At 39.1% G+C, this 18,147-nt stretch overlaps 1 protein-coding gene across 1 annotated transcript in view; it reads right to left on the reverse strand.

Annotated features, from left to right (window-relative positions):
* arid4a (AT rich interactive domain 4A (RBP1-like)) overlaps positions 1-17,433 on the reverse strand; it is a 40,961-nt gene extending 23,528 nt beyond the window's left edge. Inside the window, exons 1-11 of the mRNA XM_056256140.1 lie at positions 16,745-17,433; positions 15,758-15,807; positions 15,305-15,415; positions 12,450-12,515; positions 11,943-12,033; positions 11,727-11,806; positions 11,476-11,570; positions 8,591-8,723; positions 5,481-5,560; positions 5,172-5,248; positions 4,897-5,066 (exon numbers count right to left, since the gene is read on the reverse strand). Coding sequence (XP_056112115.1) covers positions 4,897-5,066; positions 5,172-5,248; positions 5,481-5,560; positions 8,591-8,723; positions 11,476-11,570; positions 11,727-11,806; positions 11,943-12,033; positions 12,450-12,515; positions 15,305-15,415; positions 15,758-15,763 — 909 coding nt within the window. The 5' untranslated portion in view covers positions 15,764-15,807; positions 16,745-17,433. The remainder of the gene's footprint in view (positions 1-4,896; positions 5,067-5,171; positions 5,249-5,480; positions 5,561-8,590; positions 8,724-11,475; positions 11,571-11,726; positions 11,807-11,942; positions 12,034-12,449; positions 12,516-15,304; positions 15,416-15,757; positions 15,808-16,744) is intronic.
* Between the last annotated feature and the right edge of the window lie 714 nt (positions 17,434-18,147).

An 18,147-nucleotide genomic window follows, 5' to 3' on the forward strand; every position in this document is an offset into this window, starting at 1 on the left:
ACATACAATATCGGACCGAGAAGCTGCAGCCGTGGCGGGATGATTTTAGGTGTGGCGGCCCGCCACGGCAGAATGAATGTAGCGGAAACACTGGGCTAGGTTTGTTGTGCGTCACGTTTAAATGCATGCTAGAAATAAGTCAAAAGAATGGTCCTAAAAAGTTAAGAGAAGATATCATCGTCCTTCACAAACAAGGAACAGAATACAAAAAGATAGTGAAGGCACTAAATGTTCCTAGAGACACCGTTGGAAGCATAGTTCGCAAGTTCGAAGTTAAAGGAAAAGTGGTTACACTACCTTGACGGGCCAGAAAAAGGAAGCTATCAACAACTTCAACCAGGATTCTGGAAATGCAGGCTCAGAAAAACTGCAAAGGACCTGCAACAAGACTTGGTGGTTTGACAACAAGACTAAGGCGCATAGTAAACGCATGCCGTTTCCATGCCAAAACTCCAAGACATAGCCTACACCGCTACTGACCTAAAAGCAAAAAAAGGCTCCAATTTGCTAAAAAAAGAAAAGAAAAAAAGAAAAGAAAAAAAGCCACAGACGTTTTGGGATTTTGTTCTGTGGAGCAAATATCATTAGCGCAAATATTCTTGAAATATCGTGATATAATTTTGAGGCTTTATCGCCCACCCCTAATACCAATAACAATAAACATACTAATGAAACCCAAGACAACATTGCAAATAACCAAGCTCAATACTGGAAACAAACAAATCAAACTTAAACCCAAAATAATAAAGTGTTGCTACAGAAAATATGCCTTTTTCCTGATGGATTGGAGTACCCAGGATAATGTAACAATACTCCCCAAACCACTGCAACACAAATTAACAAAAACAGGCAAAATGAGGTATGGAAGGTGTAACTGCAGTATGAGAAAGAAATACAGTCTGTAATGCAAATCTTATCTGAATTTTGTAGAAAGTCCCAGTCTTTGCAATGACCCAGCGGGCAGTGAAGATATGCAATAACTTCAAATAATCCCACTGGTGTAATCCAACACAGGTAAGAAGTATATATCATCTCAACTCTCTTTTCTCCTCTAAAGCCCCATTACAGAGTCCTCTGTGTTTAAGGATGTTTGCAGAGAAGCTCACAATGTGATTCCAGCCTTTTTTACCCTCATGCAACCCATTCCATCACCATGCTTCCACCTCTCTTCCTCTATGATACCTGCAACCTTAAAACCATTTCCTCTCTCTGTTGCCCTCTTGAGGCCAGGATGAACAATTTCACCCCTGTAACAGAGTAACTGTTACAAACCTCGTAATTGTACATATGACACATTTCATGTTTTCTGAATAGACGATTAATCCTTTGGTTAATTTATCAATAAATAATAACCTTAACTAATCCATGTATGAACTTTTACCTAATAATACCATTTATGACAGAGAAGGTTTATGCAGTGTAGGCCTAATTAAAAAAGGTGTTTACTATGCATTTACTATGTTCAGTCACTTTTTAGGATACAGCAATTGCTTACAAGTGTGAATCCTGAAAGGTTTTGTTAATTCTCCACTGTCGGGGCCGAACAGTTCTAAAAACGGTAAGGAATTGTTCCAGTTACCGGTATGTTTCCACTTGAGCCTGGTACGGCACGATTACAAGCCGTTCTTGACCAGGAATTCTGGTAGAAAACCATGCTGGAAGAATGCGTGTAGTGACGTCGCCAATATGGATTGGTCATTGAGTTTTTCTCTCTGTTACACCTCGCTTTTAAATCGCATGTGTGATCGAGCCGTGCTTTCGAATTAGCGCAATTCCCCTCGCATTTGCTTGAATGGTGGGTTCATTATCATTAATGAAAAACCGACTCCGTGTAGTGGTTTAATGTAGCCTACTTGTGCAAAATTAACGTAAACACAGCCAGTTATGTCTTAAGGGATTAAACGGACAGGACACACCGCATTACTTATTTTATTTCAAAAGAGATGCGTGCGTGAATGCAGCTTAATAGATCTCCCGCAGTCTACGATGTCATAGTAAAAAACAACAGTAAAGATGAAGAAAAATCACTCACAGTTCTTGAATGGAAAACGTTCAGATAATCTATAGGCTACTGAAAGCACTTTTTGTTTGTTGTTTGTTATATTTTTCTATGCTCCTCTTTATTATTTGTTATATTAGTTAGCCTATATTAGTTTAAAATTCTTAACATACAACTGTTTTAATAAAAAACAATTAATTTGTAATTATTTTTTAAAAAGTACTTAATTACTTATGTAAACTAATGAATTAATAAGGGGGGGGGAGGTAGATAAAGAATCGTTCTGGAATCGGATCGTGACTCCCAGAATCGGAATCGGATCGTGAGGTGACCAAAGATTCCCACCCCTAGCAGACGCGTTCAGTTTTTTAAATTGTAGTGTCTGAATTGAACTAAATTATTTTTATATTATAATATACTATAAAAATTAGTGCTGGGCAAGTTAACGCGTTATTATCGCGTTAACGCATTTATTAATTAATGCCGACAATTTTTTTATCGCGCGTTAACGCAGAGGTTTTTTTTTTTTTTTTTTTTGAAAGTCCGTTGCTCACTGCCTCTGAATACACATAGGCCTACAGTCAAACCATGATCACAGGAGGGGTGGGATGTTGGTCAGCCAGCAAATAACCCACCCAAACAAGCAGTGGAGAGGCTTTGGCAGGTTCTCTCAGGTGAACAGAAAGGGAGACAGCGCTCCGCAAGTGAATGACAGGCGCTCTATGGATAGTAACCATGGCACCGGCTTCTGTGCGCTAAGCAGCTGTAGCCTTTTTAACTTAAATTAAAATTATACATAACTTTACCTGATAGGCCTGCGTTTAGTTTAGCGGGGATGCTCTGCCATGTGAATTCCCTCCTGTTGATGTCCTGATAACTATTTAGATTCTGGAAACTCACAAACAGCGAGCCGAGGATCAGTCTCTCTTCCAATGATTTGTGCTGCGCGTCGTGTACAAAAAAGTTAGACAATTCAACTTCGGCAACGCGCGGGCGCGTGCGTGAGGCGAGCATGACTGCAACAGTTTGACAGGAACGCACCCGCTTGTCGCTGCACCTGTGCTCGACCACTTCACCTCACTCTAGGCTGATTTATACTTCTGCGTCGGACTTACGCCGGAGCCTCTACGCTATAGACAACGCGTTGGTTTTCATTTATATATCTGCGTCGTTGTCCGCGTTGACGCGCAATTACACATGAGGGAGAGTGTGAAACCCGGGGAGCGGTTCTAGCAATCACAGCGCTTGCGGTACGCGTAGAATTGACGTTACATTTTTGGAGAGATGCACGTCAGGGTACGCGCGCTACACAGCTACGGCGTGAGTTCGATGCAGAAGTATAAATTGGGCTTTATCTCTGTTTAATGTAATCTTACGTGGGAAACCATGGCATGCCATGACCAAACCTAAGCTGCTATCAGAGAAGTAACGTTGGTCGACTTATATCTGTAGTAGTGATCATGACCCTTTGACTACATAGACGGTTTCTGCTGCTCCCTGATACAAGATACCTGTTCAGAAAAAAAAAACAAGAAAACTGGACTCTTTTAACAAGCTAGATAAAAGGTAATGCCCTGGCAGTGGCAAATAGCTTTGTTTAAATATTTGATTTGATTACATTAATGTTTAAGTTGAGATTTACAAGAAATATTTTATTGATACTGTGTAAAGGGAATACTGCTGGTATAAAAGCACCTTATTTGTTTAAAGTTTTTGCAAACCACATGTTATTGCACTTTTGTAGCAGTACATTTAAATCAAAAGTGCGCAATACACTACTAGAATTCATTATTCAATTGTGCGCGTAACAATGCGATTAATCGCAAGAAAATCATGCGATTAATCGCGATTAAATTTTTTAATCGTTGCCCAGCACTAATAAAAATAAAATACAAAAACAACAGGTGCTCGATTCATTTGGATTAGATTTATGATCTCTTTATGAACTTTTTGAAGCAACAAAGTGGTGGTTGCGTGGAGTACCACGTTTTTTTTTTTTTTTTATGGGTGAAATAAAATTAAGACCGTTTAGTCTGCAACTAGTTGATTGTATCATTTTTTTATATATTTTTTTTTAAGTAGTTTTGCACATCCTTATTCTAAACAGAATTCTAGTCCAGGCTTTCTGAGGAAACAATTAATTAAAAAGAAAAGCAACCCATCATTTCCAACAAATGTTTCCACTTATCTTTTCACATGGTGGCCTTATAATTGTCCAACATGCGGGACCTTCTCCAGCAAGGAAAGAAGACTCTTTGAGATGAGCTCAGCCCTGCCCACCATCAAAACTGGCACACCTTCACTGGGCCTCAGCCAATCCTGCAGCCTTTTCACAACCAAAGGAACGAGCGGTTGCCATGGAAACGTGTCGGAAAACCAAGCAAATGGCCATTTGTCCAAACTCGGGGAGCAGGAAGAATGAGACATTGTTGTCCGAAGCCTGGGGGCTTTCCCACATGCTGAGACCATTCAGTGGGCTTAATCAAGGTGTACGAGAACATGAGATGTAAAGGGCCGATGGAATGTCTTCACAAATCAACATAAATACCAACACTGGGGCTCTCATTCAGTCGGCACTGGTCTCGAATGGCCTCGTATTGCTTCAGTACGTCTGGTGCCCAGCTCTGGCAGCCCCTTTCATCAGAGCAATCACTACAAAACTACATGCCAATCACTGAGGTCCAAGCAAGAGTATAAACTAAAGTACCATAATATGAGTCCAAAAAAAACTCTCAACATTTTTAAAGACAAGACTACAATTTTCCAACACCACCAATTTCAGAATTCGCAAGCAACACCAACATTTTTTCAACATTTGGCAAATGGCTTTTAAAAGGAAAACCTATTTCTAGGGCAAAATGTAAAGAATTAGAAATAAAGAAATACTGGAGTCTTACTTCTTCTGGTTCTGACTTCTTCTGTTCCTCCTCCTCGCCTTCTTTGCCTTCCCCATCCCCCTCACCATCATCTTCATCACTGCTGGAGGATTCAAGAATCTCGCTCAAGTCCACTTTCCAGCTGTCAGGGACCTGTCTGGCTTGGAGAAAGAGCTGTGCTGCTTCAAACCCTGGTAACAGAAAAAACACAGACACAAGAAAGAGTGTATGAGAGATCGGACTGTGACCTGGAAACAGTCAAGTCATTAGAGGTCAGCTGATCTTGGGTCTCATACCTTTCTTGAGTGAGTATTCAGGTTTAGAGAGGGTGTCAATGTTTACTTCCTGAACATCTTTGCGTGCCACGGTGTGACTGCAGAACAAAAACAGTGATAAATCAGAAATAGAATAGTAACAACATGAAAATGTTTCTGTTTCTTCTTATTAAAGAAAATTTATAATGGCATTAAAAAGCAAAACATCTCCATTACAGATCCTATGAAATTGCTTAATGAGCAAATCTATCGGATGAAATAAAGGCTACAACGTTAATTTTTACTTCATGGGTTTTGTAAATGTCAAAGCTACTTTTCAATGCTACTCACAATTTGGAATCAGCAAATGATCTCACTAAACATTGGTCCTTTTTGACAGTTAGGTCATCATTGCAGCTTGGAGATATCACCTTTAAAGAGGAAGAAAATATCAAAGATCTGAAAACAGCAAATCTTTAACTGTATAGAATACTGTATTCGATTATTTTAATATTAGAACTGCCAGTCTTCAGTCTTTAGTCTTCATTGACACTTATTCAATCAGAAAGATCTTAATTCTTTCACCGCTAGCATATTTAAAAAAAGGTTGCCAGCCAGTGCATTTTTGTCAAAGGTCAGTTTCAGAAAAATGATCAAAACATACGGGTATATATGTGGCAATAGCAAACATTGTATGGGTCAAAATTATCGAATTAGGATATTAAGTAAAGATCATGATCCATGAAGATATTTTGTAAATTTCCTACCTTAAATATAGCAAATATTTAAGTCAAATATATAAATTTTTGTGAGTGGATGCAGCAAAATCGCCAACAGAAATCGACAACTTTAAAGGCGATTCTCTCAATATTTAGATTTTTTTTGCACCCTCAGGCCATCCTTAAAAATATTTTGGTTTGCAGTAACAGCAAAAAAACATAAACAAAGGGTCGGTAGGTAGGTCTATATTTTTTTTTTCAAGATTCAATGTAAAAAAAAAAAAGGATAATTTTGGTCATGGTGATTACGTCGGTATGAATTTAAACAAATTTGCATATCGTGACGTCACTGACTGGGTCTTCAACCCATGCCTTCGGGCGCACCATTGCGAACCTCCTTCTGATACAGGTTATAGACCACAAACAATTTGAAATCTTTGTAAAAAAAAAAACCTATTTATTGCATTAATTCCAGCTGCATTCATTTGGAAAAAAATAGGCAGAATCAAAAAAAAAAGAAAAAAAAGGAGCCACTAGATTTCAATGAAAGTGGATTTTCAGAGGGGAACAAATAAAATTAAAATGACTAATCTCACCAGCGCCGCGCCGACCAATAAAACAGCGCGTTTGGCACCATTCGTTTACATTTGACCCATACTGTTACAAGCCCCCTTTCTGGTCTAGGGGCAGGAAAGGAGGGTAACAAAAAGTTGCAGGGAGAGAGTGAGAGATTTGACCCATAAACATCTGCTATTATTAACGGAAATCAGTGAGGTCAAATGGCTAGGCGCATTGTAGAAACTATAGGCCGATTAAGTAGTCCTGACATATTATGGAATGGTCGATTTTCTTTTGTGCAATTTAGTACATTTCGGTATGGGATGTGCTGTTTTATTGGTGAGCGCGGCGCTGGTGAGATTAGTTCGCGCCGCTCTGACCATTGGCTGGCGCAAGCAAACACTTCTCCCTGCGCTGTCGAGTCTGTCGCGACTCGCGCGGCTCAGTCCATTGAGCCACGCAGATTACAAGTCAGCGCAGCGCGAACTCTGTAACACACCGCGCCGTTTCATCCCCCTTTCGGTGTGTTTGGCTTCCCATACTTGTGTGTGTTTGTTTGTCAGAGCCTGCAGTTGCTGTGTGACACGCGTTCGCGGTGGGCATATCGTGCCGAGCTGGACACGCTCCGAGAAAAGGCCGTTAACATTGATTCCCTATTCTCCTATTCAGCTATTTGACCATTAAGAATTTCGAATAATGAGCGACTAAATGTAAATGTAGGCTCATACAGACGTATTTCACAAGCAGCCGCACCGCAGCCATCATCACCGAGCGCGAACCATTGACAGTGAATGAAACGAAGCGAACGCACAGGCCATTATAGTGTGACATGCGTAAACCAATGGTGTACACAATCATAATAGATGACGCCACGGGTTTTTATTTAAAAGAAAGAACGTAGCCTACGCAATTTATATTCACAATAGTTACTATAATAAATTTATATTATTTTATTGCATTTGTAATAGTTGTTTGAAGAGTAAAAAAAAATCGGTCGGTCTTAATGCAAGTTTACAACCGGCAAGTCGGTCGGACTAAAAGGGGAAAAAAATAATAATAATTGGGTCGGTCCTAATTTGACAGGGTCGGTCGGGTTACGGCAAACAAAAATATTTTTAAGGATTGCCTCAGGTTCCAGATTTTCAAATAGTTGTATCTCCACCAAATATTGTCCTATCCTAACAAACCATACACCAATGGAAAGCTTATTTATTCAGCTCTCATGAGATGTATAAATCTCAATTTAAAAAGAAATGACCCATAAGACTGGTTTTGTGGTCCAGGGTCACATATGTTCTCATTTTGTTCCAAACCAATATACAGTTTTTGTGCAACTTTTTTTTTTTACAGAGCACAATCTTTTCCATACAACAGTTTCAATTCAAACACTTTAACATCATCAGCAAACAACTTTCAATCTGTTCCCCATACAAAGCTATCGCATAAGTTCAGAATACTACTCTCACAAGTCATAGAGACCATGTTTAGTATCTTTATGAATTTAACTTAAGCTCAAAATTGAAATATCGCATAAAACATTTGTGAGGAAAGCAGCTCTTGCATACAGTGAGACGAAAAGATCAAAATAGACACTTCCTGATAAACTAGCACCAAATAACACTAAGAAAAATGTAATTTGCTGCAGTAAAAGCCACTGTAGCTCTTTTTTCGTTTATAATAAATTACTTGCACCTCAACGCGCAAGTGAAACGCAATAAACCTGGTCATGTTAACTTGGGTGGATGTCTGCTGTTTGGGAACGCAGTCATGTAAACCAGTTCTGGGAGGAAATTATGCTGAACCACTTCGAAGGCAGAATTTCTCTCAGGCACTTCAGAATTACCTAAACAACATTTCAGATGCTGTGCAATGAGATCGGCCCACTGGTTAGTTCAGTTATGCCGTCCCATCGCGCAAAGTCACATGACTTTTTTGATGCGCATCAATGAATTTATACGGTAAATGTGTTTCCATTGTAGTTTATGGGCATGTTTTTTTTATAAAAAGAAAAATAATATTTGCCTAATTTTTAGAATTTATGTGCATCTTGGCGTTTACATCCATTTTCTTTAATGCAATTTCACAAAATGCACATAAAAATAGGTGGATGGAAACAGCTCGTCTCTCTAGCTGGATTTAAAATCCAAAAGTTAAAAGAGGTTTGTAAATGAATAAAGGACTCACCAAGACGTAGTGGCAGGAATCACTATCAGACCCACTCTGAATGCAAGCAACTTTCCCCAAAAGATCATCATTAAGCCTTCTCCTGTCGTCTTCGTCATCTTCACTCGATGAAGACTCCTTCTCATCTTCCGCACTGCATTTAATCAAACAGAGCACTAATGTTTGAAACATGCTCTCTTTTCACATTAAAACACTGACCAGAAAACTGTATTTTTGCGTGTAGGAAAATAAATAAAATAGACAGGGTTCGTACTAGGGATACCACAATTCTCAATATAATATTGAACCGTTCGGTAAGACATCCACGGTTCAATACACGCTTGTGAATTGCGTTCTTTTCGGTTTTACGTTTAAATAATTTATGTGCGTTTTATTTCTCTCCAAATTGACTGTTTGTGTGTGCCTGTAAGTCTACAAGCTGACATGAGGAAACTCCTACCCGCGAGTAAATATTCAATCACTATGCTCTAAAGTTAGGGGGCACGCGCGCGCGGCTTAACCATCATTCCACACTTTAACATGGCGAGCGGCGGTGAAGTGAGGCTACAGTACGAGGAAGCGCCGGTGTCTTTCAAATCCGTTGTGTGGGGACATTTCGGTTTTGCCGTTGAGTATAATGGCAAGGAACAAAAAACTCTAAACAAAAATCACAGAAAATGACTGTGTGCAAGCATTGTTTTACACGAGTAGCCTACTCAAACGGAAACACTTTACTGAAGTGCAAGTAGGCTATGTTTATTTGAAATGGTCAATTTATGTTTACCAACTTCAGATGTATGTTTAATTTCAAAAAAATGTCCCCAGTTGTACATGGGCTACCAGCAGCTGTGAAATGTCAGTGTTAATTTTATATTATACAATACACTAGGAACTAGTGGACTTTTCTTAGCTTTTAAGTAAAATAAAGGAGTATTGCAATAAATCTTTTTTATTTTTTTCTCCTTAACCTCTTACTGTTCCTATTGCCTAAGCATAGAATAACAAAAAAACACTCTTGAGTCAAGCCATCAGAACCGAACCGAAAACCGTGGTTAAAAAACCGAGGTATGTATTGAACCGTGGGCTAACTGTATTGTTGCATCCCTAGTTTGTACACATTTCTAACAATAAATTTCCATGAATTTTGAGTGTGTCTCGACTGCAGGCAAGATAGAACCGAGTTCCGGAGTGATTTCACTGTTTTATATGATTTGACTGTGTAACCACATACATACGAGACTGCGACATGAGCTTCAGTCTTCTCTCCTATTGGTTGTTGCTCGTGAAATTCGCTTCTCATTTGCATAAGGTTGAAATTAAAATGTTTGGTAGGCTACTCAAATGAGCCCTATCGCACTTGGATGTGGTGCTCATTTTAATGTTTTCAGTGCTCATAAAAAACATCCGGACTGATTTTTCGGTTTTGTTGACGGGGGTGGGGTTTACATGCGCTTCATAAGGCACACACGCACATTTGCACACACACGCGCAAGGTCTCTCGCTCTCTCCCTCGCTGCGCGCGCTACACGGTTTGGAGCTTGCGAGCTCTAGATTCCGGGAGATTTTAACTAATTTGCGGTCATCAGGGAGCCGCTATCACTATGCGGGAGACTTGGGATGTCAACTCCATTTGACAAAGAGCGCAAATAACGACACCTTTACGTTTGGGACTAAATTTGAAGTATTCCCATACCTTCGATGATTTAGTGCGAGCTGGGTTTTTTTAGGACTTTTTCTTTTGTTGGGACTTTTGCATGGCTTTGTTGTGAATTCTGTGAAGAGGTTGCTGTTTCGTCCTCGATTCTGCAATGTTTCGGTCTCCCACGTGTGTGTGGCGAGCTGTGCCGCCGGGAACGGTGCAAAAAAATAAATACATAAATAAATAAAGAAGCGTCGACAAAAAAATATGACGTCGACGAATTTTTGACGTCGAAGCGTCGACTTCATCGGCGCCGCTACAGGCCTAGACAAAAGTTCAGAAATTTCAACCTTATGCAAATGAGAAGCGAATTTCACGAGCAACAACCAATAGGAGAGAAGACTGAAGCTCATGTCGCAGTCTCGACTGCAGGCAAGATAGAACCGAGTTCCGGAGTGATTTCACTGTTTTATATGATTTGACTGTGTAACCACATACATGAATATAATAAAATGAAGCATGGAAAACAAACTGTTGACAGTCTTAGTGAGTTTGATTTATACATTCATAGTTCGTGTGTTGTAATTGTATGATGCAAGTTTAGCACTGCTGCTTCATTTTACAGTTTCCTCTGCATTATGTTGATTATTAGGGACAAGAAAAATGCTCATTTGTCAAATTCGAATGACAGTTTTTGTAACTGTTGACATGCTGTTTAATTTAATGCACTGAGATTTAATGATTTACAATGATTTAATGCACTGAGCACTGCTGTGGTTAATATAACAACACTCTCCAACAGCATAATATTACTTTTAAATCTTTCAAGCCTAATTCCTAGTCAAATTAGAATGATATCTTTATTTTATATATCACTTGTGATTGTACTTTCTATAGATATGGTCAGACGTGCAGTCTACCAATAACATTAGAGCGACAGCACTGGGAACGCCCACAAGCTACTACGACATACAGCGACAAATCCGCTGGCGGTGTGAACAGGACTTCTGAAGTGTACTATAACAAGCTCAGTATGAATCTACCCACTGCACTTGCATACTGAAGTCTTAAATGTACATTAGCAAAAGCCTGTTTAAAATGAAGAAGGGATTTGAACGGTAAAACTATGTAAAACTAAGTAAGGCCTGTTTTGGGTGCAAGAAACTATGATGTGGACTTGTAAACTGTGAGGAATATGAGGAATTAATCTAAGAATGATCTTCATACATCTAGATAGCACAAAGAGGAAAGGACTGCAAATACTCACACTGCCTGAGAAGACCTTCTACCCCGATTTGTCTTCTTTCCAATGACTGGAGTGCCAAAGTGCTCTGGGTTAGTAAGGGGCAGTTGGTCCAAAGTCTGTTACAGAGAGAAATAGGCAGAAAAAGAGAGAGAGAGAGAGAGAGAGAGAGAGAGAGAGAGAGAGAGAGAGAGAGAGAAAACCAGGGGAAAGTGTTAACCACAAGACACATGATGCAGATAACACCTCACATTCAATTTATTGTTTACATTTACCTCACTCTCTGCAAAATGTCTTTCGCCTTTAAGACACAGTGAAGTTCTCCTAAGGGTTTTCTCATCCCCGTCATCAAAAACTGCAATGACCATGGGAGGAAAAAAACATTCAAATGTAAATGACAAGTTTAGTTTACTGAAGATCAATTATAGGGCCTAAGAGTGGTACTATATGTACAATTCTAGGGAGGTTTAGTCAGCTGTGTCTGTACGTACCCACAGTGTACCAGCTGGCATCTGTGAGTTTGTTGATGACAGCTTCGCTAAGTCCCCCCTCTGGGCTCTTCACTTCCACTGTTGAGCCAACCTGAGACCAGAGATGTAGAACACATCATTGCACTACCTAACTTTTTGTGCAATAAACTGCTGTGACACAAATAGGACAAATTTCAAACAGAGTTCAGTTAAAAACAATTCTACAACTTTTCTTGTTTTAGAATTAAACATTGTCTATGGGCTACAATATATACAATGTTTTGCCTCATAATTGAGTCCACAAGGTGCTTAGTTTCACTAAACAATATTCCAGTCATGACAATAAGTTAATTTTCTCAGTTCACTCTGCAATAACAGTTGTGGGGAAAAGTTCATTTTGAACATGGCTACAACTAAGTAGTACCTTCTAGTAAATATTGCATGTGCAGGACAAAACATTTATAACAAGCATTATAGTAACAATTATTTAACTGAATAGGAGTCAGTGTCTAAAAAAGTATCTCTTACCCTTAAGGGTCCTTTGACTTGGTCATCTTGGACGACTTGTGAGGTGCTGTCTCCTTTAAGCATAACCTACAAACAAAACAAAAAAAGGTTTAAAAAATATATATATATATAGAAAAAGAGCACCAAAGCATGAGGTGGAGAGTGACATGGATGGTAAGACAGTAACCATACAGCTCAGTGAAGGTGAAGTAATCTGGTTGTGTAACAGACGGCCTTTTCTTCATGATCGGTCTCAAACAAGCTTCTTAGTGAGCGCCTACATACAATGTAAAGAGAAACTATTTCCTTGCAATCATACTTGAGAATGTGCAACACAAACGTCAGGTATGTGTTGCTCTGTGTTACTCAAGGCTGTCATGTTTCACTAGGTTAAAGTACTGCCACAAACCAAGACCTTGAGAGAAAACAAAACATTGATGACGTACAATGAGGTCTTGCAAAAATGCCAGTTTGTGGATTAACCCTAAAACAACATACTTGTGATTGGTAGGTGCTGATCAAAATTAAACCATTTGTAAGCTTACTGTTAGACTGCTCTATCTGAAAAGATGGACGTTCTGCACAGACAAAGTTTTAATGGTCTGCAGAGTTAGTTCACAAAGCAGGATTATTAGGTGGTTTTCCTTTGGCCTGTTACATTAATGAAGCATGCGGAGTAAAATGCACCAAACACTTCTGCATAAAAGCAACATAGCCCTTTTATAGAAATAAATCTCTGCATTGTCACCAGCAGAAAATGACACTTGGAAAACTTTGTTTACCCTCTATGTCATCTGACACTAGCTTGACATAAGCTGCATGTGAACTCTGAACTTTGCTTTTTTTTTTTTTTACTAATATATAAATCTCAAAGATGATTGTTAGCTGAAAACCCACACCAAGGACTATTTAAAAGGGACAAAGTTTTGAAAGTATACATTTCAAAGTGATATATAGTATGAGGCTAATTTCAACTGCTTGATGTTTTATCATCACAAAATGTAAACAATATTATTACCTGGGGAAATACTTAAAATTGCATACATTTTCAGGGTATATGCAGGAATCTTGAAGTTAATTTTAATACCTTTTCAAGACTTTTTCAAGACCTTCTCAATATTTTTTAATACCTCACCGCCACTTCAAGCTGTAACCATTTACATCAGTGATACTTTTAACTTAACAGTTTTAGTTTGTGATAAAGACTATAGACCACTCTGATAAAAAAAAAATCAAATAGGCTGGGGTAGTAAATCAAAGCAAAGTTTATCAAAAAACAAAACAAAACTTTGCTCCACCCTCAACAACAATCATGCTGACATGTGCCTCAGTTCTTCGTTTAAAAAAAAAAGAAAAAAAAAGACTAAATTCACACACTTTTACGATGTTTTTGGGACTCAAACTGTTGGACAGCTAATTCAGAAAAAATTAGGGATGCACCGAAATGAAAATACTTGGCCGAAACCGAAAACCGAAAAAGAGGAACCCAAGGCCGGAAAAACGAAAACCGAAACACCGAAAGAAATTATGCCAATTATAAGTACCATTGCATTTATGGTTATGACTGCGTACAAACTTTACTAAAATCAAGGCATTGCAATTGCATAAATTAACATTTTCAAAGAATAAATCAATTATTATGCAAATATTTATTTAGCACAATGCACAGTATAAAATAAAATTCAAACTAAAATGTTTAACTTGACCCCACTCATGTGTACATTAAATAATAATCTGCTGGCCTGCAGAAAGGTTTTAAAATGAAATGTTCTCTCATAAAAACAAAGCCGAGCATGAACGTATCACACCAGCACCCAGTTTGCACGTCTAAATTAGTTGATTACATTTTAAAAATGAGCATACAATAGCATAAAAAGCCATTTTAATGAACAAAGGTCCATGTTTAATACAAATGTACACGAAACTTAATGAAATATGTTTAGTGAAATTAGAAAATATTTAAGAGAGCGTTAATTTAATACATATTCCTTCTACATATTTTGTTGTAATGTCACAAGTAATAATCTCAGGGTTTACTGGGTTTTACATTTTTATTTTTGTATTGGTGGTGGTACTAAAAAATAAACATTGTCACATGTTTATCTTTCTTCTTCTCACCGATACCTGATGGTTAGAGGACAGTTACTTGAGTCGTCCCCTGTCGTTTCAAAGAATAGTACAACGGCGAGCGCGTCAAGTATAAACGCCTCGACCGTTTGGAGCGGTGCGCGCGCTGTCTGTGGAGACTCGCGCGGCGGGGGCGGGCGAAAGTATAAACACGGCTTCCGTCTCCTCGCGGGTTCAGATATACTGAAATACGTCCACACCGCAGACATGTTGCTTCAGACAAGCACGTGCAGGTCGCGGTTTCTGTTTGCGTCATCACAACATTTCGGCCGTATTGTTTCGGTGATAAAAGTCTTTCGGCCGAAAACCGACAATGCACTTTTGGGCTATTTTCGGCGGCCGAATATTCGGTGCATCCCTAGAAAAAATACTTTCAAAATTTAAGACTTTATAAAGCCGTGATAAGACTTTTTAATACTTTTTAAGGGTCTTAATTTTCCCAAAATTGATTTATCACCTTTTAATACTTTTCAAGACCCCGCGGATACCCTGATTTTCCATCCAACTTTATCCACATGCATACAGTATACTCAAGTAAAGCAATATACTAAATAGCAAACCTCAACAACTTAATTGTTCACGTCATCGCAAAATATAAACTATATCATTAGATTGTGACTATAAGGAATTAGGATAATATAAACATTAAGCTAATGAATCGCTGTAAAGCTGCTTTTGAAAATGTGTATTGTGAAAAGCGCTATACAAATAAAATGTAAGTATGTATTCATCATGCAGATTAAACGTACCTTAACTTTCACCATGCGTTTAACAGTCTTGATTTTTGCCTCGCAGAAGGCACCGCGGTACTTTGCGCTCACATCCGTCCCCACAGTCAGGTAGGCAGGTTCATCTGCTACCTGTGAACAGTGTAAATATTATTAAGGTGCATAGACAGATTCATACCAACACTTGCTCTTTGCATGGTCACGGTTATGAAAAGCATGAGCAAAAACATCTAAGAATACTTCAAGTAACAGCACTCAAGTGTTGTGAAAAGTACTATCTTGGTTATTCAGAAAGCACTTATAGAGACTGACTACCTCAATCATTGAACTACTGAGCTTCTCTGATAATCCCTGGTCAGCTATTCTACAAAAAAACCCCATCCATATGTGATTTATTCATTTAAGTGTGTTGTTCCAGATGCTTGTTGGGCTTCATTTAGGGAGGCGTCGCCTATCAGAACTGCAGAGACTCACCTTCATCTTGATGGCTATTTGAGGGAGTCCAGCTCGATTGGTTTCGACTGCTGAAACAGAACAACACACAAGCAGAAAGAAACAGTCACGATCTGGCGCCATGTGCTAAAAAACGTGTCATGTGTATGTGTGAGAAGAATTTGACAGCACAACACAAACACAGAACAGAGAAAATGCTAAAGGAGCTAACGCAGCTAGCCTCTTCTCGTCCTTATCCCTTTCAAAATGATCAAATAAACAAGACCAACCCATCAAAACAAAGCCTTAACTGCCTCACCGTGACTTTACCTCCAATCTGAGCCACTTACGATGTCTTGATGATGTAAAAACAAAGCACGGAGTCACTGAAGGAAAACATAACCCCTTCAAACCCTGCGTGTTTCCTTCCCGCTTCACTCACTGTGTGTGTGTGTGTGTGTGTGTGTGTCACGTCGCCATCATAGCTCACACACCGTCCTGCACCATGTCAGCCCCTCCACCATCCACTAACCCCCGTTTTCCCTCACTTAACACTGTATTTACCGAAGTATCTGAGTTCGAAGAACGTCAAACTGACAGTTATTATGGTTATTGACGCCTGTCAATCAAATTGTGACGGTTGAGCTAAATATAGTGAAGCTGTTATGGCGATTTAAATAGTTCTTCGGGTTAGTTCCGCAACAATATGTGAGGCGACTTTTCCCTTCAAACTGAGTTATAAGTTTTTGACTATAAAGTGATCGGTTTTGAGTGATTAGTTTAAGTAAAAGTCGTCTGGTAAAATCTATGAGAAAACAAGCCGACTAACGTTAGATGTGACTAGGCTCTGCCATTCAATTTTTTTCTCTTCGTCGCCTAAATACCTTCGCTGGAAACCACGGGAAAACGGCAAATATGACTGGATTACTTTCAGACTAGCGGGCTTAAATGAGACAGGCGTGAATATACGGGTTTACTGACGCAAAATCGGTGTTTGAATGTTGTGTGGAAATATATATGTGTACTTACATGCTCCTATATGACTGCTTCAGCTCAGCATTCGACTAGGTTGCAAAGGCATAGACGAAATAACAAGCTGTTGAGCTGAGGTTGTGTTTCTCGGATCCCTATTGGCTTCCGGGGCCACTGTGAGCAAATTCAGAACATTGCGATTGGCTGACTGCTAAGCGAAATTCTATTGGCTAGGCTGAAGCGCGAAACCTGATTGCGGAGTACGAAAGCGGCGCTGCGAATAACGCTTTCTCATTGGTGTTCTTTGAGTCGCACTCTTTGCGAATACAACAAATCCATCCTGGTCCCAGATTGGTTACTTGTTTCCTGTTCTGCGTTGTCCACAGTTCTGATTGGTCGAATTGAGTCAGATGCGTCCCGTCAGCGAAGCCTATTGGCTGGAAAGGTGTATGGGAACGGAGCTTCATTTCAGAGGGAAAGCCTCTGCTCAGTCTGCGCATGTCGAAGCGAAGAGAACATTCGCCATTTTGTACCCAACGTAATTATTTTCGCATTCTGGACTCGGAGCCCGTGAGATTTCGCGGTGAGCCCCGTGACTTTTTTTGCTTGCTTTTCTAGTCAGATCGAATAACCTCAGCATCGATTTAAATTAAATTTGGTCTTTATGTGATTTGTATTACAAATATTTTACCAATTAATAGTTTTAATGCGGTCGTGTAGAAAAGGTCAATTGAAGGCAACGGTAATGGCGTCTTTATGTCGATGCTGTAGAGAGCGTCTGGCGTCATGGGTTTGTTGACCACGTGACCGGAACAGAGCGTCATAGTAAGCATGTGTGTGTCACGTAACACGTTAGATACTAATTTTTGACACCTGCGTGGTCTCAAATTATGCATTACATTGTCACTGAAATGCTCGTTTTACTCTAACGATATTGAAGAATTGTGATTGTGAATCAGAAGTGCGATTTTCACTGGGTGTTAATGTTTGTTTATGATGGATATTAAGGACTGTGTTGTGTTTGATTCAGTGTTGATATACATCAGCGACTGGACCAGTAGAATCTTATGTTTTAAGAGGTATTTATTGTATAAACAGGATCAGAAAATAAATTATACTTGTGCAATGTTGATCTAGTTGTATATTATATCTGTGAATATTGTGTTTTAATCAATAAATCTGTCAGTTTGCCTATGCATTAATCAGCTTGTAAATTAATCTATAAGCACACATTACATAATAAATCTAGGGGACCGTTTTAAAGCAACATTAATTTCAAACTCTACTTTCCAAATAAGAGGTAGTCAGCAACACAGAGCTAAAAATAGAGGTCACGTGCAAAGCTTTGGCCTCAAAGGCCATAAAAACGATACAAAGCTCTCACAATTGTCTATGCACTCCTAGTGTAACGTTTGGATTATGTTTTTCATAAGCTTTGATCAAAAGGCACCTTCTGAAAT

The sequence above is a fragment of the Rhinichthys klamathensis genome, unplaced genomic scaffold, assembly GCF_029890125.1.
Source record: "Rhinichthys klamathensis goyatoka isolate OS25496 unplaced genomic scaffold, OSU_Roscu_1.1 h1tg000123l_1, whole genome shotgun sequence".
NCBI lineage: Eukaryota > Metazoa > Chordata > Actinopteri > Cypriniformes > Leuciscidae > Rhinichthys > Rhinichthys klamathensis.